This window comes from Carcharhinus amblyrhynchos, chromosome 7, assembly GCF_965287045.1.
Source record: "Carcharhinus amblyrhynchos chromosome 7, sCarAmb.v2.hapA, whole genome shotgun sequence".
Lineage (NCBI taxonomy): Eukaryota > Metazoa > Chordata > Chondrichthyes > Carcharhiniformes > Carcharhinidae > Carcharhinus > Carcharhinus amblyrhynchos.
Window position 1 is genome coordinate 34,254,306 of NC_137330.1, and position 25,385 is coordinate 34,279,690.

General features: G+C 40.5%; 1 protein-coding gene across 2 annotated transcripts in view; it reads left to right on the forward strand.

Annotated features, from left to right (window-relative positions):
* Positions 1-25,385, forward strand: part of mboat2b (membrane bound O-acyltransferase domain containing 2b) — a 115,627-nt gene that overhangs the window by 36,402 nt on the left and 53,840 nt on the right. For both annotated transcript variants that reach the window (XM_080192118.1, XM_080192119.1), the window contains one exon: positions 10,563-10,640. In XM_080192118.1, coding sequence (XP_080048244.1) covers positions 10,563-10,640 — 78 coding nt within the window. The remainder of the gene's footprint in view (positions 1-10,562; positions 10,641-25,385) is intronic.

The following is a 25,385-nucleotide window of genomic DNA, read 5'->3' on the forward strand; positions in this document are numbered from 1 at the left end:
ATGTTACATAGCTGAAACACTCTCCCAGTGGCAGCCTGCCAACTTGGAAAATGCCTCATTTAACCCTACTCTTTTGCAACTTGATAGCCAATCCTCTGTCCATGCTAACATATTACCCCTAATTGCGCTAGCTTTTGTATGGCAACTCATTAAATGCATTTCTTAGTTTTTTTTTTATTCAAGAGATGTGGGTGTTCCTGGCTAGACCAGCATTTATTACCCATCCCTGATTGTCCTTGAGACACCATAGGATCCCTCTTACTGTTCTGTAACGCATCCTTTTTTTTTGGTTTTGTAAGTTCTTCATTTTCCTGTGCTGACGGCAATTATCTTGAGTTCCTGATTCACGTGCCCTTCTTGGTTACCCTCTTCCTGGTATGTAATTGTTTTTACTCCGAACATGTTTGTTCAACGTCGTTGATGTTTTCTCATTATCCATGATTTCTCCTGTTTTTTGCTTCCTGACAAACCAACTTCGGTTACACTCTTAGATATTTGTAAAAGCTCTTGCAACCTGTTTTATGGAATGGATTTTCATCTGAGGTAGTTGCAGGTGTTGGGTAATTTCACTGTTCTGTGTACCTGCAAACATGGGATTTTCCTTGCAGGGCTTTAGTAAAGCTAATTGACCCAAGAGAGAGTTTGAAGTCTCTGTCCCAGAGGGTGGTGGGTACTGAGGAGGGTCCTGGGAAAGGCTGTGGTACTTTAAACCCAGTCTCAATAAAAACATTAAGGCCCTCTTGTAAAGGTACTGTACCTTTTTTTTTAAGGAATGTATTTTATTAACGTTTTCTATTTTAGCTCTGGTGATGTTTGTCTATAACCAGCAGTCCATATGCTGAGCATACAGAGGAATAATCGATCCTAATTATTGGGGTGTTTGTTTTAATCTGAGTTGATGCAATTTTGTAACTTTGTGTTATCCCCTGGGGCTTCAGAGTAGGGTCTAATTAGTTTGACGTGTGTCATATGTTAATGGGAGGAGCTAGGCTCACAGAGACAAGCAGGCAGTTGTTTGAATTTGAAAAAGAGCAGCAGCTCTCGTTCGAAAGTATTTGTCTCTGAAGTTCAGTTGTGAGAATCAGAAGATGGGTGTCTCTCTGTCCAGAGATATTAAAAGGCTGGAGGATAGCAACTCGTTCAGCAAGGCCTCTGACAAGGTCCCTCATGGCAGACTGGTGTGGAAGGTGAAGTCCCATGGGGTCAGGTGAGCTGGCAAGGTGGATACAAAACTGGCTCGGTCAAAGAAGACAGAGGGTGGCAGTGGAAGAGTGTGTTTCTGAATGGAAGACTGTAACAAGTGGTGTTCCTCAGGGATCAGTGCTGGGACCTTTGCTGTTTGTAATATTTATAAATGATTTAGAGCAAAATGTAACTGGATTGATTAGTAAGTTTGCGGATGACACCAACAGTGGTGGATTTGCAGCTAGTGATGAGGACCATCAGAGGAAACAGGATATAGATCAGTTGGAGACTTGGGCGAAGACATGGCAGATGGAGTTTTAATCCAGACAAATGTGAGGTATTACATTTTGGAAGGCCTAATACAGATAGGAAATATACAGTAAATGGCAGAACCCTTAGGAGTATTAATAAGCAAAGGGACCTGGGTGTACAGGTACACGGGCCGCTGAGAGTGGCAATGTAAGTGCAGAATGTAGTCAAGAAGGCATATGGCATGCTTGCCTTCATTGGCTGGGGTATTGAGTTTAAAAATTGGCAAGTATGTTGCTGCTTTGTGGAACTTTAGTTCGGCCGCACTTGGAATGTAGTATTCAATTCTGAACACCGCACTGCAAAAAGGATGTGGAGACTTTGGAGAGGGTACAGAAAAGGTTTACCAGGATGTTGCCTGGTATGGAAGGCATTAGCTATACGGAGAGGTTGGAGAAACTTGGTTTGTTTTCACTGGAGTGATGGAGGTTGAGGGGAGACCTGAAAGAAGTCTACAAGATTGAGGCATGGACAGAGTGAATAATCAGAAGCTTTTTCCCAGGGTGGAAGAGTCAGTTACTAAGGGGCATAGGTTTAAGGTGCAAGGGGCAAGTTTTAAGAGATGTATGAGGCAGATTTATTTAGTGGTGGGTGTCTGGAACTTGTTGCCGGGGGAGGTAGTGGAAGCGGGTACAGTAGTGACTTTTAAGGGGCATCTTGACAAATATGTGAATGAGATGGGAATAGAGGGATATGGTCCCCAGAAGCGTAGGGGGTTTTAGTTAAGTCGGGCAGCATGGTCGGTGCAGGCTTGAATGGCTGATACCTGTGCTGTAATTTTCTTTGTTTTGTTCAATATGTGTTTTGCTAACTGATTTCTAAAATGAAGTTTACATCTATGGAGAGTATTACTTAAAGTGGAACTAATAGAGATAGCTAGCAGTAAGAATTATACCTTGTGTGTATCGTTCAATCATTTTTGTGTTTCAATTTTTAAAAGTTTTATGCTAATTCCCTTTGGTTATAGTTAAACTGTTTGTTAAATAGCATCATAAAGTTTTTTTTTAATAAAAGCTTCCTGGTGGATCAATAGAATCACACTTGGAGTGAAATACCTTATGTTCACACTAATGTCAAAATCAAAAATAGTTAGGGTCTAGGCTAACTTTGTAATATGCCTTGAGTTTTTAACACTCTAGCCCTTATCATAGTTACTACTTCACTCCTCGTGCCCCATCTATGACAATCTATGCCCCCTACCCTCATGTCCCCACATGAGACCATGATACTTGAATGTCCATTCACCTCCTGTAGAACCAGTAAACCTTACAGCAACAATGTTTTTAAAAAAGCTATTCATTCATAACTTTCCACTTAATTGCAATCCAATAACAGTGCAAGTCATCCAAGCCCTTTAATGTCACTAACATAAACTGTGAAAACTTGGAACCTCCCCTTTTGTCAATTTCAGCTTATTTACAGAAGAGACCAGAAAGCTAGAGTTGTCAATTGAGCAACAGCATAATGAATATCTAGGCTCTTAGCCAGCCTTATTATATGTTATTGACGAAGAGCCCAGACAATCATTGGACGATTGAAACAACTGAGTCACGGAAAATTACTTCATTGACAGTTCTGGCTATCTGATCTCATCATAGAGGTTTCAAATGTTTGTAATTTTTGTTATTGATACTCGAGTCTGGATGAATGACAAATCTTTTGGTCTATGGTGAAATTGTTTTTTTTTAAAGTGAAAGTAATGAATGACTTTATGAAATGGATGGGGGTGTTGGATAATGGGCATAGCTAGGTTTGGGGGGCTGTGAGGGGTCATGAGGCTGGGTTGCATGGCAAGAGTAAGAGCTTTTGAAATTATCTTTGGAAAGGTTCCCTTCGGATTATAGTTCAGGACACCTCTGAAGTGTTGTAAACCACGAGTCCGTTAAAAGCTGCATTAAAATTGCAGAGGACTAGGATGTGCCTCATGGAATCATCTGGGTAGAGAATGTTAAGCTCACATTCTGAACTAACCTACACACTTTAAATGGCACTGTGACAAATCAGAAACCCTGGCGATGGGACTGAGAATCAGTAACCAGAGTTTCCTGATTCTATGAAAATCCAGCCCCATATTCCTGGCCAGCTTCCCCTCAGCTCATATTTTCTCCCTCATCTTTTTTGGCTCCCTTTTGCTGGTTTCTAAAACACCTCTAATCCTCAGGGCTTGACGCTATTCTTTGCTGCGCTATCCGCCTCTGTTAATCTCATACTATCCTTAACTTCCCTAGTAAGCTAATGATGGATCTATCGTGCTGAGTTTCAGGTTTTAATGTAATTTGTTGGAGGTCTTATGGCATAGTGGTGGTCTGCATACGTGTGGACCAGAAGATCGGCTGATTGGAAGGATTTAAATCCTTCCAAATATGCCTGATGGCAAGGAGTAAGAGTGGGAGAGCTTCCAGGTCAGCGATATCTGAAGAAGGCAATGACAAGCTGTTGCAAAAGTGTTATTTACTGCCATACCTTTGAATATATTCATGCAATCAACCCAGCTCCCCGCTCACACCTATGCATTGGTATTTAAGGTAAAATTCCTATTTGGGAATGTTCTGTTGACACTTTCAAATTTAACATGGTCAACTGTATGATCTTTCACTGTGATATTACTAACTAAACTTGCCTCATTGCACAATACAAGATCTAAAATTGCTTCATCCCTACTTAGCCAATACTCAGCCTACTGTCATTTCATGCTCAATTGAGCACTGATTGGGTGGGGAGACTACACGGCCTTCCTCGGAAGGAATCTGGCCAACAGCTCCTCAACCCCTCCTGGCACAGTGCTGTAGTGGCCAGAAGAGGTACTGCTGTGCTCTGCCTATAACAAAGGGAGGAGGGGATCCTAGAGGGGAGGGTGCCCCAAATTTGAAAAGGCCTTCAGATTGAGGTACTCCTTCCTTTCCACCAGTGATTGAGAATAGTTGAAAGTGGATTGCCTGACTGCCCATTTTGCCCATACGACAACCTAAAGATCGCACTGGCAGCATGTTATTCTGAGTGATTGGCTCATTAACTGTCAGTGAGCATGCTGCCAATCCATGCCTGTTCCCATCAACTGAAATATTGCATGAGTGTGGGATGATTTTGGTACACGCACCTGACATCATCGTAGTCATGCTATTTTATCTGCATACATCTGAACAGAACATGTAAAATTCTACCCATGTTGTTCCCAGAAACTGCTGTGAATGCTTGTACAATCTCATCCTCCAAACTACCTTTTGCGATTTGATTGGTTCAACCTATACAAAGATTAAAGTTCGCCCGCAATCATTCATTTTATTTGTTATAAATCCAATTATTGCTTATATAATACTTTCTAATGCTGTAACTACTGTTAGGGGCCTATCACTCTCACTAGTGTTGTCTGGGCCTTTTTATTCCTAATCTCCACTTGTGCTGATAATTCCTGATCTTCTGAGCTACATTTACTCATCATTGTTTCTTAGTTACCTTTATCAGTGCTACTGTCTATTTCCTTTTATATGTTGACCTTTTGAAATGTGCTGTAACCTGGAATATCCATTTCCCAACCTTGATCAACTTGGAACCATGGCGATAAGAGCTAAACCCTATTCATAGAACAGCACAGTACAGGCCTTTCGGCCCTCAATGTTGTGCCGAGCTATGTCTAAACCCAAGATCAAGCTATCTCACTCCCTAGAATTCTGGTGTGCTCCATTTGCTGGGATGTAGCTCATTACTAAATCTAGTACAGCTTGTTTCAAACAATTCATTGGGATGCAAATTTTGGCACAGCCAACATTTGTTCCTATCTCTAATTGTTTTTGATAGGTGGTGAACTGCTGCTTTGAATTGTGGCAATCAGTGTTCCCATGCATTTGCTATCCTTGTTTTTCTAGTAGTTAGAAGTTTGTGAGGTACTGATGAAGAAACTTTGGTGAGGTGCTGTTGTGCGTCTTGTTGATACACAGGGCTATCACTGTGTGCTGATGGTGGAGGAAATGAATGTTTTAAGGTGGTGGATGGGGGCAGTCTAGCAAGCTGCTTTGACTTGGATGATTAGATTTTTGTGTTTCTGGAGCAGCAGTAATCCAGTAAGTCAAGAGTATTCCATAACACTCCTTTGTAAATGGTGAACAGGCCTAAGGGAATGTTGGAATGAATTATTTGCCACTGATCTGTTATTGTAGTTCAATGTTTCTATGACTGGCCTATTTAAATTTCTGGTCAATAGCATTGGTTTGGAAATTGTGTTCTATATCAGGCAGAGATGATCAGATTTTTCCTTGTTTGCTGATTCTGTTGTCTGGCACTTTCATGGTGCGAATGTTATTTACAACTCATCAGCCTAAGCATAAATATTGTCCTGATCTTGCTGTATGTGGGTTTGCTTGCTTCAATATCTGAAGTTTCTAATAGTACTGAACACTGTAGTCATCAGAAAACATGCCCACTTCTGATCTTGAGCTTGTCGGAGGTCAATATCTCATTCATTTTTCCTTTCTGCTAGTTATGACTCTTAACCATGACGGTTTTCCCCTGATTCTAATTGACTTCAATTTTCTAGGGCTCCTTGAATTTTGCTCGGGTTGCACTGTCAGTCAAATGTTGCCTAGATGTCAAGGATAGTGACGTCCCCTTCCCTAACTTGTAAACTCACCCATGTTTGGACCAAGGCTGTTACGAAGTCTTAAATTATAAACAGAAAATGCTGGATAACTCGGGTCTGGCAGCATCTGTGGAGAGAGAAACAGTTTTGAGTCCATATGACTTCTTCAGAGCTGAAGGGGGATAGAAATGTTATGAATTATATAGTTGAGATGGGGAAGTGGAACAAAATTGAAGTGATGTGGAGATGCTGCCGTTGGACTGGGGTAAACACAATAAAAAGTCTCTCAACACCAGGTTAAAGTCCAACAGGTAGCAAAAGCCACTAGCTTTTGGAGCGCTGGCTGCCTCTTTGTCAGGTGAGTGGGAACTCCCACTCACCTGACGAAAGAGCAGCGCTCCTGTCTCAAAAGACCATAACTTTTTGTAATACATAAAGGTGGGGAAACAGACCTCTGAGTTTGAACAAGAAAAGTAAGAATTAAATGTGAAAGAAATGAATTGTCACACTCCTGTACTCCCTACCTTAACAGATGCACACAGATTTTAATATTTTAATATTAACACTGTTTAAACTATAATAGTCTCATTAACACAGTCTCTTTCTAAGCAAGTAGATTGGCTGTGGTCAAGTACACACAAGCACTCTGTACACTGTCTATGGATTTCTCCTCAGAATCTTCTTGCGTGATTATTGCGTTTCTAAATTCCCAAAAACATGCTTTAAAATCTTTGTTACAATGATGCTTTCTATGAGTAGTTTGCATTCTGAAATCCAGTTCAGGTTTTACTAATGTTTTTTTTAGACCAAGCTTGTGCTCCACATTTAGGTGAATCGAGTCCAGGATTTACACCACTCTTTCAGATTTATTTGTCTTTACTGCTGTACAAATTTTTCACAATTGCTTTAACTCGATTCCCAGTAAACTGACATCACACTTTTGATTTACCTCCTGAAGAATCCTTTTCACTCTATTCAGAGTTTGAGACAATTGCAGTAACCAGATTTACTTTGTTTACTTTTCCTTGTTTACTTGAATTCCTTTGAACAATATTTTGATCTCTGTTCTCTTGACTCCATTTGTTTTAAGACACTCTTTAGGTCCCAATTCCCTAGTTGTCTGGACAGTAACTATATTCTGGCAAAGAGGCAGGGCTTACTATTAAAGACTGGACAAGGTGGCGTAGTAGAATTGAAAGACATTCACTTCCAGTTTCCTGTCTCCAGCTGCAACATATTCAGTTAAAACTTAATTTTTTTTCCTTTGCAAGGGCCTCCAGTTGCTAACTGTAACTGCTATTTATTCTTCATGCCATAATCCCCCCTAAGCACAATAGAATCATTGTTGAATTGAAGCCAATGCCCGTGCATACAAACACCTTTTTGATCCAGCATGAACTTAACACTAGGTTTTGCCCTTCCAAGCGCAAACATTAAATTAAACACTTAAAATTATACCTCATTTCTAATGTTTCCGAATGCAAATATAAATCTCTTTTCCTCAAGTCTGTTTGTTCTAAAATATACTAGTTGTACTCTAGGCATGTGCTGCTTTTGTGGCATGCTATGCTTCTCCCAGTCTATAGAAATTAAAATCTCCAAATTTTTAATTTCTGCTACTCTTACGTTACGTGTTTCTCCTAATCTCTGCATTATGCATCCAGCTCTTCCTAGTCTAGTAATCTTTGTTGTTGATTTCACTCGCAGTATTCCTGCTCTCTGCAGGTACAATAGCCAAGGGCATGTTGACCGTTCACCTATAAGGGCATGGAGCAGGTTCTCTGGTCAATTAATCCTGATCATGAAGACGAAGGCTGATCTTTGACCTCAACTCTGCTTTCCCACCTGATTCCTTTTTTTTTTGACTCCTTGGAGTCCAACAGTGCACCATTATCATAAGATTATACACCCCTCATCTCAGATTTTGCAGCCAGGGAAATAACCCCTCAGAATAGTAAATTTCAATGAGGTCACTGCTCATTCTTCAGCATGTATAGACCAATTCTACCCCTCAGCCAAAGAACTACCATTTTACCCAAGGAATCAATCTTCTGAACCATTGCCTTCAAGGCAAATATATCCTTGCTTAAGAAGACCTTGTGTCTTAGGTCTCGCCTAAGTGTTGTGAATTTTAACAAGTTCTTTGTTCTTGTACTTCAACCCTTAGTAATTAAGGTCAACATGTCCTTTGACTTTGTACCTGCCTGCTGGTTTAATCTCTTCTTTTTATCTTCCTATCAAAGTGAAGATACTTCTGGTGCTCATGTAGGTAAAATTGAGCTACTGAGGACTTGTAATCTGGCCCAGCTAACAGTGTGACAGTCATCAGGACGTTGTGTTTCAAGATGCACTCTCCCATGTCAGTAAGTGCCTTTTCCTAGGAGAGTGGCTTTGGCTCCATGGATTGCACCTTGGGATTCCTATGGCTCCGCAATGCGGTGTTCTGGAAGCTATAGTGAATGACACACCAGACATCTTTCTATATGTATAGTCTACGCACTCTGACTCTGCATGAAGCCCTCAAGTTGGTAAAATACTTGTTGACTAATATCAAGGCTTATTTGAAGAAAAGCTACCTACTTTTCACGATGATTTGGTGAGATTATGTAGCAAGTAGATTCTGTGTGGACAGGATGTCAAGTTCATTCTTTGGTTTGCTGATAGTTTAGTGATGGGTAAAAGGACAAACGTTTGAGGAAAATAATACAGTAAGAAGTCTCAACACCAGGTTTATTTGGAATCACGAGCCTTTGGAGCACTGCTCCTTCATCAAGCTAGTGAATCCAAATAAACCTGTTGGGTTTAACCTGATGTTGTGAGACTTACTGTTCCCATCCCAGTCCAACACCAGCATCTCCACGTGAAAGAAAATATTGGTCGCCCTCCAACTCCTGATCACTTATCTAATATCCCTGCTGGGCAGGCTGAGCTTTGCTTTGATAACTTTGCAATTGAATTATCTGCTAAATCTTGTGTATGGTAGTCCTATGAGTTGCTGACTGGGTTACTTGTGGAAACATATTCTAGTAAGCAGTCATTTCATTGTGGAGCGAGCTGCAGGTCTGGTTTAAAAAAAAGTGAAACGCTACTGGAAGCTACATCCTCTAGAAAAGGAATATCTTCAGGAGAGAAATTTAAAGAGAATTGATTTTTCTTTTAAACAAGATGTAGTTGCAATGTAAATTATTAACCTGATTGTAAAAGTTTCTATTTGAAAAATGTACATTATAGTTATGTATTTACATTTATTGAACATTTGCTTGGGGAAAAAAGTCCTACATTTTGGCAATGTTGTTGTTGAAATGAGTAATGTTAACAAAATGAATTATTGTGCTTTTTCTATAATAAATCTAATGAGTAGACATGAAACTGAATGGATTATGTCGAACAGTTTGCAGTACTTGAATATTCCTTGCCTACAGGACAACACTGTCTCACATGACCTTTGAATGCTGTCAACTAACTGAGGGGTGTAACTGGAAGAGATTACTTTCAAAACACATCATAGGACTTCAGCATGAGTGAGCTAGAGGCAATGCCAGGATTAGCAAGTGACTTAAATAGTGTAAGCATTTGACGTGCTCTAGTCTTCATGTAGCATTATGTTTTGGAAAGGGACGCTAAAGCTCATTGCATGTTGCCTGTAAAAGCCATTTAATAGAACCTTGAAGTGATCCTGTCAGAAATTGCTCCTAAAGCCAGGTGCATTATTTCCTCAAAGGGGAGGACAAAATTACCTACCGCTTAATTAGATCTATTGTTAATTAACCAAATGGTTTGAAAAATCCATCATCATTTGAAATAACATATAAACCATAGCCTTTATACTTGAAATATTATCACGGTTCACTTTCAATGCTAGCTATATGAAACAGCCTTAATAGATGTGAATTCATCAGCCAATAAGACCAGAAGGAGGTGGGGAAAAAAACAATGGTTCAATGGAGAATACAGTAAAAAGTCTGACGACACCAGGTTTTAGTCCAACTGATTTTATTTGATCTAAATGCACAAGCTTTCGAGAGGGAAACCTCGAAAGCTTGTGTGTTTACTATCAAATAAATCGGTTGGACTAAAACCTGGTGTTGTCAGACTTTTTACTGTGTTTACCCCAGTCCAACGCCGGCACATTCACATCAATGGAGAATCACAGGTTGCCATGAAAAACAAAATTGTGGTTAATTTGAGCAGTTACTTCAAAAGTGATTTTTTTTTAAAAAAGTAAACAAGTATTGAGAGCTTCAAATCATACTCAGTATATTTCTGAGAGAAAAGGGTGTTTATGTCTACACTGGGTCTAAAGCAGCCCCTTATTCTCTGCCCAGCATTCCAACTCTCCCCCAACACTTCATTGAATTCAATTTTACTGTCAAAAGACATGTTTTTATGATGCAAAAAATATGCATCTGGGTGTCATTTATAACTCTACCAACGGCTTGGAGTTTAGTGCTGACTGCATTTTATTAACCATAACATTAATTTATTTTTCTTTTAGGTATACCTTGCATTTTATTGTGCAGAGTGGAATTTCTTACTACATCATGATCGTTGTTGGTGCGGGGCACATGCACAAGTAAGTATTTTGAGCGAATGCTATCGGTTTGTTTTAATTTAACTGCACCCAAAATATCTTGCAAGCACCATGTGAAAAGTCAAATTTTCAAAAAGAAGTCATTCCTTGATGTGAAAAATGCAATCCGTGCTTTGAAACGGTTGATCTTTATGGTGGTGGTTAAGGAGATTGTAAAGTTAAGGGTACATGAGATTCTTGTTCATAGGATTACTGATTTCCTCACTGACTGCACTTTATCAGATACTGTGACTGCTTACCCTGAAGTATTCAACTACCAGCAGGTGTGCCTCGGCATTTGGCTAGGGCCAATTCTTTTCCTTACCTCCTTATTAATGATGTTCTCTGGCCTTGAATATTGCAATATGGGGCAGTATGGGGCAGCATGGTGACACAGAGGCTAGCACTGCTAGTGCAGTGCCAGGAACCCAGGTTTGATTCCCAGCTTGGGTCACTTGCTGTGTGGAGTTTGCAAGTTCTTCACGCCTGTGTGGGTGTTCTCCCACAGTCTGAAATGCTGGTTAGGTGCATTGACCATGCTAACTTCTCCCTGAAATATACCTTAACGGACTGTGGCGTCTAGGAGAAAATCACATGCTGATGTAAGTGTTGATGTAAGCCTATTTATGACAGTAATAAATAAACATTAAACAAAAACGTGGATGGTAGAATAGCCATGGGGTGCTATCAGTGAGGTTCAGAAAATTCTTTGCTGCCATATGAAGAGTATGCAGCCACCACACTGGCTTTTAACCCCAGCAATGTGTAAAATTACCCAGGTGTGTCTTGTCCCCAAAAAGCCGTTCAGATGCAATTGAGCCAACTACTCCTAGTCAGTCTTCTGTTATCAGTAAAGTAATGGAAAGAATCATGGTGCTGTAAAGGAACACTGCTCAGTTTAGCTATACTTAGCGCAAAGGGAGATGATTGTGATTGTTGGGGTCAAGTCCCTCAGAGCAAAGTCTTGCACTCTTATCTTCAGCTGCTTCGTGAATGACCTTCCCTCTATTGTAAGATCAGATATGGGGACATTCACTAATGGTTGCATAATGTTCAGCACCATTTGCGATAGCTCAAACTGAAGCAAACTGTGCTAATATGCAGTAAGACTTGGATTGATAAGTGGCAAATAAAATTCATAGCTGCCAAGCAATGACCATCTCAAAAGAGTGAATCGTACCATCCTGCCATAATGTTCAGTTCTTCACAATCAAATCCTGGGGGTTACCAGTGACTAGAAACTGAACTGGATCAGGCTTACAAGTACTATGTCTGCAAAAGCAGATCGGAGGCTGGGAATTAAGTCATGGGAAGCTTTCCTCTGTCTCCTCAACCTGTCCACCACTTACAAGGCACAAGTGTGATGGAATACTCCCTGCTTGCTTGGATGAGTGCAGCTCCAGAAATGCTGGAGAAGCTCAATGCGACCTTAAGCAGTCACTCCCTTCACCGTTGATGCATTGTGGTTGCAGTATATACCATCCACAACTCACCAAAGCTCCTTCGATAGTATCTTCTAAACATAGGACCTCTACCACTTCAAAAGACACTGGCAAGAGATACGAGAATGCCACTTGCCTTAATTGTTCTAAGTGTGTGGAGGTAGCCAGTTCTGAAATTGCGTAGCTTGCACAAAGGATTTTCTGAACTTCACACAAATAGTATGTAGTTTTGTTTGTAAAGTTACAAGCTATATGAACATACTACTGGTATATAAAGGGCGCAAGATCAGTCTGGGAACACGATTCTGCATTCCATCCGTCCAAGCAGTTTGCATGTGTGCAATGCCAGGGTGCCTTACAAGTACAGCATATTCGACCGAGATAGACAAAACAAATGTAGATCAAGTAGTGGACAGAGAGTCTGAAGGGAATCAGAAAATAAATCCTTTTTGTTTTATTACTTGTCTGTCTATACTGTCTTCAAGTTGGCTTGAATGGGTGAACCCAAGATTTTCAAAGCTTTAACCTTTATTGGGGTCTAATTGTCTAGCTTTTTGTCCAGTGGCAAGTGTTCATGACTACCAAAATCTACCCAAATAGCATTACATTTAGCAGCATTTTTAAAAATATGTTTGTTCACAGGATGTAGGCAACACTGGCTAGGCCAGTGTTTTATTGACCATCCCCAATTAAAGCAGGCTGGGCACTTATTACACTTAAGGTCAGGACCATGTTGTCTTAAGTTAGTTGTAAGAAAGTTCCCCTCTCCATCCTGACTTGGAATTGTTGTTGGGTCAAATCTTGAAACTCTTTCTAACAGCACAGCTGCTGTACCTACAACTTGTGGACTACAACGCTTCAAGATGTCCCTTGCTATTACCTTCTCAAGGGCAATAATATCACTGTTTCTCCATTACCATCTGTTAAAAATGCCAGAACTGCCCCCCCACCCACCCAACAGCACTGTGGAGGTACCAACACCATTTGGATTGCAGTGACTCAGAGGCAGCTCACCACCTTGAGGGGAATTTAGCAATAAGTGCTGGCCTAGCCAGAGATGCCCACAAATAAATTTAAAAAAAACTTGATGTGCCTTTTAAAAGAATTATTGAGGGAAGTAAACCCGAGTGCTTAGGATATGTAGGTTATAAGATATAGTGTTAACTTAATCATATTTGCTTTGTTTAATTTGTTCTTTATGAAGTAAAGTTTATTATTTTTGTAAAAATGGAACCACGCTCTTATTAGTTAATATGAGGAGTTCCATTTCTTTTCAAATGTTATAGGTGCCTAACCGGATGATAACTTGATTACTTCATTTGTATATGGAAACTTCGCAAGTCATACTGCAACTCAGCCTTTGGACTGTCTTTCTTGTTTCAAAATATCACTGCCATTAAAATTGCTTGTGCAGTGCCAGCCACCATTGTCTGATGCAGCTAGTAACAAAGATCACTTTGAACAGCAGTACCAAGTGCTAGGAAAGAAAAAGTAAAACATTTTTGGAGAAGGTGTGAGCATCTTATGTTTTTGATACTACTACAGAGATCGCTTTCTAAACTGATAAACTTGCATTTGCTCGTTTAAAGGGAGGGCAACTTTGACGAGGCTGCTTTTGTCACTCTCAAGGAATGTGCTTGGATGATTATGGGCAGAGGACTTGAATGAAGCTTACTCACTGTCTCAAACTGTTGTGTGACTTTTGACTGAAGTTTTGAGGTTTGCAAGTACTGCCAATCTATTTTAACTTGAGGGTGGGGGAGGTGGTAGTGGTGGTGGTTGTGGTGAAGGTGCCAAACCTAACTAGGTCTTTGACTATCCACACGCCACAACCCCGCCCCCCCCCCCTCGAGGGGGAAAAAGCAAATATAAGGATTATATGTTCCTTTTAAAAAGCTGCATGTTGTTTTCCAAAAGTTTTTAGGGGATGAAACTGTAGTATTGAGATTCATGAATCCAAGCCATGGGTGTAGGAATTAATTAACTGTCTCAACTTTGGCAGCTGTTTCAAACTAGCTCCAGTACCCTTGGGATAAAGATGGGTGTGTACCACCCTGCATTACTGACTATTATTACCTCTGCCACTGAAGGTGGGCAGAGATGTTTTTGCTCCTGTTAGCCTGTTATTATTTCTTAAGGTAATGGGTAAATTTCAGTGAAACCTTTTACACAGGGCATTACACAAGAAGGAACTAATTGGTGACGATTCAGATCCTGCAAAAATTTAAAAGGATACATTGACATTGGGCAAATTGATTTTTTTTTGTTTTAGAACATGTGGGTTATCTCAGCTGCTACGGTTCAATTTGGCACAGCTCTGCCCACATTTTTTGACAGCTTTCAGTGCAGGCTGTCAGATGTGGATTGACCTGAAGTAGCCTCAGTGAGTTAGAAACCTGTTTTAGCTTTGTCATTGCAGACTATCAAGCAGGCATGGAAAAGGCACAAAGAATTATAGCATTGTTTGAGCTGTGGCAGAGGCAAACACACTACTAAATAACTCTTAACCTATTGGAATGTGCAATTGTTGGAGAACACACGTGGGTATAGCTGCAATGATGTTCTCTCTTGCCATACAATTCCCAATGATATAACTTCTCCATGCTCACTATCTGGGCTGGCATAAGAATAAGGCAACTTGAAACATGGAGTTCTATCACAGTAAGAATGAAGAGAGATGGAGGGTAACTTGAACTGTGTATGGGCTCTCTTGTTCAGTGCTTCCCAAACTTGGTGCCACTGTGATCCCGTTTTAATGCTTCTCACTTAGTGCAACCAAGTGAACATTCTCAAGGGAGGAAAGATTTTTTGGGCCTAACAAGCAAACCCAGCACTGCCAAATCTGCCTGTGAAGGTCTTGACCTCAATTGCTCTTTCTGTGACCCCTGCTCTTGTTTGATTTGTCTCCATTAATTTTGTTGCATATAGAATGCACATTGTTTTTCAGTAGCATTTCTGAATTTTTATTGTTCACGTTGATAAGTGTTTAGCTCTAATTCAAATTTCATTGAAAATTTAAGTAACTTAGTTGTAACTGTTTCCAATTTTTTTTACTTTTTGGGGTGGTGTTCCACTGCTAACAGCAACTTTCTAATGCCTCTTTGCTTGAGGTAGGTGGTTCCGGATTCTTTTATTGAGCAAATGCTGGGCATAGTCCGCAAACCTAACAGCGTCAGAGGCACAAGTTTGTTTCAAGTCAGTGACCTTTCTTCAGTGATTCAGTATGGAAGCATTGTCACTGACCTCCTAAGCACTTTCCAGCAAAGATCACTAGATAATAATTAGGTGTGGTACTTCAGCTTTAGTTTTCATTCTTCCATAACCTACATAACAATTAGATTTTGTACTTTATCTTCGATTTTTATCCTTCCTTAGCTTAGAGGCTCTGAGGCTATTTGTAGCAACCCATCTGCTGGCTCTCTTTAAACCAGCTAATGTGATAATTCTGGGACCTGTTGGCCTTTTGAGATTTTGTGCTACAATGGCTGGTGCCTAAAGTAAAATGGGCAAGAGTTAATTTTTCTAACTGAAGTGTATTTATTATAGTAACTTAAAGCTATTGGTGAGAGGAAAATGTTATCCAGACTGTATTGGACTGGCTGTAATGTCGAAGGTGTGGAGAGTGGTTTTTTTATAATAAGTATTAATACCAGTTTTTCTAAATCGTATTAGACTATACCAGAATTGCATATCAATCCCCTCCAGCCATCCCACACAAGCAAACATTATCTAAAATTAAGTGGAGGAGGAAGAAGAGAAAATCGTATTGTGGAGATATCTTACCTTTAGAATTTACTATGTCACCATACGTACAAATATTGATGCAGGAAGGGACATGCTTTCTTACTCTGGTATCAACGTTTATATGGTTGGATAGGGTTATGAGTTATGGTAAGTAAAACAAACTGTTCATTTTGATCAGTGGGATTTTGAGTACCTTTTAATTTTTCAGTTTTTCCCAAAACATATGGGTATACTCTAGTTGAATGGCAATAAGTGAAAAACAGATATTTCTCCCTCATTTCCTCTGTTTGCAGCATTGTTATAAATTTCCTCATCTGTTTTAACCCCACGTTTCAAAACAAAGAGTTTTCTCTCTCAAACTAACCCACTCTGCTTAGTTTCCCCTTCTGCGATTCTCCTGCGCCCCTCCACTCACTCAAGGTTTGTAATGACTAATTTCCATCAGAATGGTTTCCTAGATTCAGTGAGTGCAACTTCACAATACCCAGTTTTGATGCAGAGTCATCTGGACTTAATGTTAGCTCTGGTCTTTCTCAACAGATGTTGTCAGACCTGCTGAGATTTTCCAGCATTTTCTGTTTTTGTTCCCAGTACTCTTGATTGGAAAACTGAAGTTGAAACAAGAACTACAGAAGAGATATTTTTGTCAATGCTTTTGCCAATGTCAGGGAACAAACCACTTTATACCTTTTGAGAAGAGGGTACTGATTGGTTGGCAAGAAGTCCTTGATTCATAGATGCATTGCCATGGATAATGTTAGTTGATGGTGATTGACAGTTAAATATCAAGCATTGTTCAAAATTTAAACAAGATACCTTGACGCTGGTCAAGGTATTGCCCTGTGGAATGAACTAGCAAATGGCTATTACTTGTTAGTTCTTTCAATCTTGGTTCACCTCAGAGCTGATTCAGTTTTTCAAAACATGATATCACCTTGCAGATGCAACAAGTACACAGATTTGGGGTGAGTGAGACTTTGTGTAGACTCCTATTTTCCCATCCTCCTGAGAAGCTGAAAATTTCAGTTGAGGGAACTTACTTCATCTCTTGAACATCTGCAGTGTTATGTTTTTTGTTTAGTTGGGGATGACCTACACAGATTTCTAGCAAACACATTATCTGACAAATAATGGAAACATAGTGAATGTTACAAATGTTTCAAATGCTATGTGAAGAAGGGCTGCATTTAGGAGGCATTTTAAATTGAAGCACATGGTAATACAAAACATGTCATTGTAGGTAAGTTAGTCTATACAGCCTAAACAGTTGGTTAAATGGCTGGAAAGATTCATGTGGTGGCCAAATATTATGGCGCTGTTATATATATTTAGGCAAATGCAGCATGCAGAAATGTAAAGGTGACACAAATGGTGACAATGTACGTTAGCAAATCGTAGGGTGTAGAATTTTAATGCAGAAAGGAATGGTGTGTTTGGTAAGAGGTCTGTAGAAAATATTCAGGAAATAATAGCAGACAAAAATCAACAGACACAAAAGAAGAGGTGGTGGAAGGGACACCAAATGACCTAGTCAAAGGGCTGTGTTTTAATTCTGATCTTGACACAGGTGGCTAGGCAGCAAAATTTCAGGAAATCAGTCTAGGTTGTAGGCTTCTGATAACGCACAAGAAGGGACTGAGGAATTCACGAGAACTGGGGTAAACACAGTAAGAAGCTTCACAACACGAGGTTAAAGTCCAACAGGTTTATTTGTAGCAAATGCCACTAGCTTTTGGAACTGGCTGTTCCTTTGTCAGGTGGGTGGGAGTTCTGATCACAAACAGGGCATATCAAGAGACAAACTCAATTTACATGAATAATGATTGGAATGTGAGTCTTTAGAGCTAATCAAGTGTTAAAGGTACAGACAATGAGAGTGGTGGGAGCGTTAAGCACAGGTTAAAAAGATGTATATTGTCTCCAGTCAGGATAGTTAGTGAGATTTTGCAAGTCCAGGCAAGTTGTGGGGGTTACAGATAGCGTGACATGAACCCAAGATCCCGGTTGAGGCCGAATGCCCGTGACTGCTGAAGTCTTCCCCAGCAGGAAGAGAACAGCCTTGCCTGGTGATTGTTGTCGAGTGGTGTTCACTCATCCGTTGTCGTACCGTCTTCAGGTAGGCGTTTTCCAAGGTGACCTTCATGACACGCGACAGCGCAGATTCGCTGAGCAGACACTGATAGTCAAGTTCCGCACACATGAGAACTGCAATGTTGTGCAAACTCCACACAATGACCCAAGCTGGGAATTGAACCCAGGTCCCTGGTGCTGTGATGCAGCAGTGCTAACCAGTGTGCCACTGTGCTGCCCTGACTGTGGGGTTTGACTGCTTGGTCTCAATTTTGTTTCCAGTTTGGAAACCAGCCACATTTCAGAGGCTGGTCAGATACTGGGCAGGAAGGCATGTGCTGCTATGCTGCATTCTGAAAATCGAGATTAGATCAGTGAACCCATTTGGATAATGTAGCTAATCTATCATCTCATTCACTAATATCCCTTTAGGGAAGGAAATGTGCCATCCTTACCTGCTCTGGCTTGTATGTGACTCCAGAGCAGCTGTAATATTGTTGACCCTCAACTGCCCTTGGGTAACTAGGGATGGGCTATAAATGCTGGCCAGCGAGCAATGCCCATGTCCCATAAATCAATTATTAAAAACAAAACAGTGAGACCTAGACATTGTGGATAGAAGCTTGGGATGTAGAGACAGGATATCACAATGGAAGATTGGATTTGGGAGGTAGAAAATCATGAATGTAGGCCAAAGTAGGAGATATGGATCATGGAATGGGGTGGTAGGGAGATGGTGAGTAAAATGTCTAGTGGGAGAGTGGAGAGATGATGGACGGTCAAGTGAGGAGAGTGGGGAAGAGATGGGTGGAAGGTTTGGTGAAATTAGGCCACTGGAGTTGATGGAAGGAAGACTGATCCTGGGAAGGGAAGCAGAATTGTCTGAGGGATGGGATACCGGGTAGGAGTTTGTTCACACGTTCCTCTTGGCCTAAAAGTATTGCTAGAATGGCTTTTGGGTTTCCAAGTCCTTGCTGGAAATTTAAAGGTAAGTAAACTTCAATGCCAAAAGACAGCATTAACATTTCACAAGGACATTAATTACTGTGATTACTATCAGCCTGCCTGCACTAATTAATGTCCAGACTGTAACAAGCAAGTTGCTCACAGGCATCCCAGTATGCCACTGTTAAATTCAGAAGTCGACATGTAGGGCTGGATTCTGATCATGGTTTGAAAGGATTTGGCTTTTTTGTTTTTGGATTATGAGCATTGTTGGCAAGGCCAGCATTTGTTGCACACTCTGATTTGCCGTCTTAAGGTGCTGATGAGCTGTCTTTAGATACACCAATAGTGCTATTAGGAAAGGAGCTCCAGGGACTGCCCCCCCCCCCCGCGCGCGCATCAACTTGAGGGTTACAATTCTACTTGATATCATTACATTAGCTTTTTTCAAAAAATGTGTGCTCTGGTGTTTCATTTCATGGAACCTATAACTTGTAAACATTTGCAATTTTTCATTTCCTCATAATTTGTTACCAATGTGTAGTCATTAAAGCCCAAGATCAGCCCCTCTTTCACTTCCTAGCTCACATCTCTGATCAATCTTGTATGTTTATTAGTTGTCTGAGTATTTTCAGAAATGTGAGAATGGTCAAGTTTTTTTGTTTCTTACACTCTTGACGTCTGTTTCCTGTGGTCCTTATTGTGCGCACTTACCACATAGTCTCAGTGTGCATTTATTTTGAACATTTGCATCGAATATATTCCAACGCAATGTTGTCATGTTGAATTTTTTTCTTGTATTCAGATTCTCAAGTGCTGTGGTACCAGTGGGCAACGCAAGCCTTTCAATACTAAGAACTGTTCAAAATCCTGTTTCAGCAGCTGATTGTTTCAGCAGCTGATAGCTAGTGCGAACTATCAGCTGCTGAAACAGGATTTTGAGCAGTTCCTAGTATTGGAAAGGCTTGCCTTGCCCACTGGTACCACAGCACAATTCCTGGCATAAAAACAGAAAATGCTGGAAATATTCAGGTCAAGCAGCATCTATAGAGAAAAACTGTTAACATTTCAAGCCATGACTTTTCACCAGCACTGCAAAACGTTGTGTAGTTTTAAGAGGATGAAATGAGGGGAATGGTTGTGTCCAGAGGCTGTGCGAATGCTGACCAATGAACAGCTGCTATCTAAATTAAAAACAGGAGCGAAATCGAAACATGCAAAGTGTGACAATTCCAGCTTATAATACTGGCTGGGAATGTCACAGAATGGAATGCTGCCTCAAGATCGTAACTTCTACTTTTTTTCCAGGAATGTGGATGAACAGAGTCACAGGATTCTAAATTAGCTATTTAAAAAAGAATAAAGCATTTTACAAACATAAAAAGATTGACTATAATACTATATTCTTTCACACCACCTATATCGTCTCAAATATACCCATCTTTAAGGATAACACAAGTTACATTATTTCAGCCTCGGTATTACTGTGCCTTGAATTGCCATGTACGTTTGAGATTCAACCCAGATATGCCAATTGAGCATCACTGCTTCAGAGGCTGTATTATGATCTCAAATCTTGGGATTATTTTAGATGTCTAGTCTCTCATTAGTCAGTTTCACCAGGTTTGCAGCTATCAGCTCTTATCTTTTAACTGGGAGCCTCTCTTTGATCCTTTCTGTTTCAGTACTTTCAGTACTTTGTTCAATTTCCAGTTCCTTTTTAGTTCCTTATTAAATTGATCTTTCTCTATACCCTGTATAGAGAAAGACTGTAACACAATCTGAAATCCCTCCTTTCCTTCTCCCCTATGTACTCTACGAACAGTATGCTTTGTCTATAGTGCACAAGAAACAATACTTTTCACAGCCCCAAAAGCTAGCTGCTTGTGCTACCAAATAAACCTGTTGGACTTTAACCTGGTGTTGTGAGACTTCTTACTGTGTTTATCCCAGTCCAATACCGGCATCTCCACATCATATTTTCCTTAAAGCAGTGGCAGGTAGAGCTTTCTTTTTACATTAATGGGAGAGCCAGGTTTGTAGCGGTGAAACAATGTCTTTTTGTTTCAGTTTAGGGCTCAGTTGCTGGCTGGAGCTGGTTAAACGCAAGTCTGGAAGCTTCTCTGAAAATCAAAAACCTCCCAAGCTCCAAGGCAGCTGACCCAAATCAGAGCAAGCATTTCTGTATTTGCTAACTATACTTGTAACTGTAAACTACCTCAATTTTATGCTCTCTTCCCATTTTAATAAATGTCAACATTCTATTTCCCTTCCAGATTTAGTATATTTAAAGTGGGGTTGAAGTTTATGGAAGAATGTTGCTTATTTGGAACTAAAATAGTGATAAATTAGTAATTGGAATTGTTTCTTTTCATGTGCAAAGATTGTTCAGTGGTTGAGTTAAACTCCTTCATTTTGCTAGTTATGCTTAAATGTGCAAATAAAGCTTCTTATGATAAAAGGCCCCTAATTTGTCAGTGAAGCACCCTTTCCTCACATTTATGCCAAAACAGAAAAATTAGGAACATAAAAACATAAGAAATAGGAGCAGGAGTAGGCCATCTAGCCCTTCAAGCCTGCCCTGCCATTCAATAAGATCATGTCGTGGCTCAGTTCCACTTTCCCGCCCTCTCCCCATAACCCTTAATCCCCTTGCCTATCAAAAACCTATCAACCCGCGTCTTAAATATATTTAGCGAGGCAGCCTCCACCACTTCAACAGGCAGAGAATCCCAGAGATTCACCACCCTTTGAGTGAAGAAGTTCTTCCTCAACTCCGTTCTAAACCGCCCCCCCCCCCCCCTTTTATCTTGAGGCTGTGCCCTCTAGTCCTACTGTCCTTTGAGCGGGAAGAGCCTCTCCACCTCTATCCTATCCATCCCATTCATCATCTTATGTCTCAATGAGATCTCCCCTCATTCTTCTAAACTCTAACGAGTACAAGCCTAGTTTATTCAGCCTCTCCTCATAGTTCAACCCCCTCAACTCCAGTATCAGCCTAGTAAACCTCCTCTGCACTCCCTCCAAGGCCAAAATATCCTTGCGTAAGTGCGGCGACCAAAACTGCACACAGTACTCCCAGCTGCGGCCTCACCAGTGCCCTGTACAGTTGCAGCAAGACCTCCCTACTTTTATATTCAATCCCCCTCGCTATGAAGGCCAGCATCCCATTCGCCTTCCTGACCACCTGCTGCACCTGCAAGCTGGGTTTTTGTGACTCATGCACAAGGACCCCGAGGTCCCTCTGCACCATCGCATGCTGCAGTTTTTCGCCATGTAAGTAATAGTTCTTCCTACCATTATTCCTACCAAAGTGGACAACTTCACACTTGCCAACATTAAATTCCATTTGCCAGTTCCTGGCCCATTCACCCAGCCTATCTAGATCCTTCTGCAGACTTTCCACACCCTCCGCACAATTTGCCGTTCCACAATCTTGGTGTCATCAGCAATTGTTGGGGTCTATTATGACATGTTAATATACCTTGGGGTTCTGATCCAGGACCCTAACAGGTATCTCCCACTTATGATAGAGATGAGAATTGTTTTCTGAGGATCATTAGTCTGAGAGCAGTACAGGCTGACTTACTGAATATATTCAAGGCTGAGTTTGATAGAATTTTGCTCACCAAAGGAATTGAGGGGTCTGCAGAATAGACAGGAATGTGGTGTCGAAGCTGCAATCTGATCTGCTATGATCTTATTGAATGACACTGTAGACTCAAAGACCTGAATGGCATTCTCCTCATTCTTGTGAGCCAGGTTGGTGCAATTTTAAAAAGTTAGTTTAAATGATCTTTTGGAGTAAAATAAAATCCTAATTTCCAAAAGGATGTTGTGTTATCTGGTTTCAAAGTTCAAAGTGATTGTTTGTTTAAATTATTGGCTCAAGTGGTAGCTTGAAATTAATAACGTGGTTTACTTTTTCATTACATTGTATATGCATAGCTAAAAGTTTGTACGTTGAATATTGAGCCCTGACATTTTTAATGATATGATCTTGGTGCGAGAAACCTAACTCTTAAAGGAACCGTTACTCCAACCTGAAACCTAGTTTTCCCACGCACCTCCATAAAGCATATGAACAGTATCACAATGATATTAGCCTTATTACAAAATTTACTTCACGTGAGCTGCAATTCCAATTGATTTTGGATATTGCTGGGTATTTGGTTGTTTAAAATTCTTAGCATCCATAACCAATTTTTATTTCCTTTTTATCCTTTTCTGTATGGTTTCTGCATCGAAGTGGGGTGATTTATAGCCTGCAGTTTTACATCTACAGAAACTATATTTTTTTTTCTAAAGGAGCAAGTAATTAGTTTTCTTTTGAAATATGTTTTAACACCAACTTCTGCAGGAAAGCCTTCAAAAATTTCTGGCTGCTTTGCCTGGTCTGGTTTCCAATGTCTTTTTTTGGACTGTTGTGTTTCTTTAGTATCTTCCTTCTGCCCCTCTAAATAGCTGTCCTGAGTAAATCAGTTAAATAGTTGATCTTGTTTAGAAGTATTTGGGATGACTACCAGTGACAGTCTTTGGAGACGTATCCAAGTTCTATGTTGAAGCTTTTGGGTGCACCAGAGGAAATGAAATGATTTATCCAAAGCTGGCTTCTCCTCTTCAGTTCTGTTTTGTAAATTCCTTGCACTGTTCATGGTGTTTCATTCATCACTAATCTCAATATGCCAGAAGTGGCGTACATTTCAAGTTGATATTCAAACCCTTACAAGAATTGTGGCTCCATATCTTGGCACCCAACATATATTTTAGTCTATTAGTTTTGATTTTTGGATAGTGGAACTCAGTTTTGGTGTAGGAATCATGAAGTGAGGGAGCATCATAATCATAGAATTTTACAGTACAAAAAATTAGGAGTGCAAAGAGGGGACATGAAAAAACACTGGCAGAAAAGATAAAGGAAGATCCAAAGATGTTTTATAAGTATATTGAGGGCATGAGGATGAATGATCAACTTCGGCCCATATCCATGCTGGGCATCAAGCGCCTATCTATTCTAGCACTGGCCTGTTGCTTTGTATACTATGTCATTTCAAGTGCTCATCTAAATACTTCATAAATGTTGAAGGTTCCTGTCTCTACCATCCTTGCAGGTGGAATGTTCCAGATTCCAACCACTGAGTGCAAAAAGGTTTTCCAAACATCTCCTCCTGTAAACCACCTGCCCCTAACCTAAATCAATGCCCTTGGTTATTGTCCCCTCTGCAATGGAGAAAAGATACTTCCCATCTATGCCCCTGAATTAGGCCCCCTCAGTCTTCTCTGCTTCAAGCCTATCCAGTCTGTCTTGATAGCTGAAACACTCTAAACAGGTAATATCCTAGTGAATCTCCTTTGCACCCTCTCTCATGCAATCACTTCCTTTCTAGTGTGGGGACCAGGACTGCAGACAGTACTCCTTCTGTGGCCTACTGGAGTTTTGTATAGCTCCATCATAACCTCCTTGCTCTGATATTCAATGCCTTGGTTAATAAGGTCAAGTATCCACCTTACTAACCACCTTATCTGCTTGTCCTGCTGTGTTCAAAGATCTGTGGACATGCACACCAAAGTTCTTCTGATACTCTGTACTTCCTAGGAGTTGACCATTCATTGTATATTCTCTTGCTTTGCTAGATCTCCCAAAATACATTACCTCACATTTCAGGGTTAAATTCCATTTGCCACACTTCTGCTTGTCTAATCAGCCTGCCTATATCATCCTGTAATCAAGGCTTTGTTTCTCAGTATTATTTACCACACCATCAATTTTTGTGTCTTCTGCAAACTCCTACATTCGTGTCAAGATTATTATACTCCAAACTACAAGGGATCCAGCACCTGTAGCTGCAGAATATCGCTGGACACAGGCTACTAGTCACAAAAACAACCTTTTGACTATCACCCTCTGCCTCCTACCACGAAACCAATTTTGAATCCCATTTACCAAATTGCCCTGGATCCCATGGGCTCTTAACACCTTCATCAGCCTCCCATGTGGGACCTTGTTAAAGCCTTACTGAAGTCCAAGCAGACTACCCTCGCCTACACACCTAGTCCCTTGCTCAAAAATTCAACCATATTTCAAAGATACAATCTCTGTTTGACAAAGCTACGTTGACAATCCTTGCCTCATCAGGTGGCGATTAACTCCATCACTCAGATTATTTTTCCAATAGTTTCCCTACCACTGAAGTTAGACTCATTGCCCTGTAATTTCCTGAGTTGTTTTTTTTCCCCTACTTCCCTTCTTGAATTAGCTGTCCTCTGGCCTGAGAAATTTGTATATTGTCAGACCTGCTGCAATCTCCTTCCTTGCCTCCCACAGCAGCCTGGGATACATCTCATCTGGGCCTGGAAATTAATTCACTTTTAGCCCCACTAAAACTGTTAATACCTCATCCCCATCAATGTTACATTGTTCAAATAAACCACAGTGCCTCTGATTTCTATACCTATGGAATGTCTGTCCAAAGTACACATTTAACTTCACCTATGTCTTCAGGCTCCCCATACATTGCAAGAAGTCTCTCAACACCAGGTTAAAGTC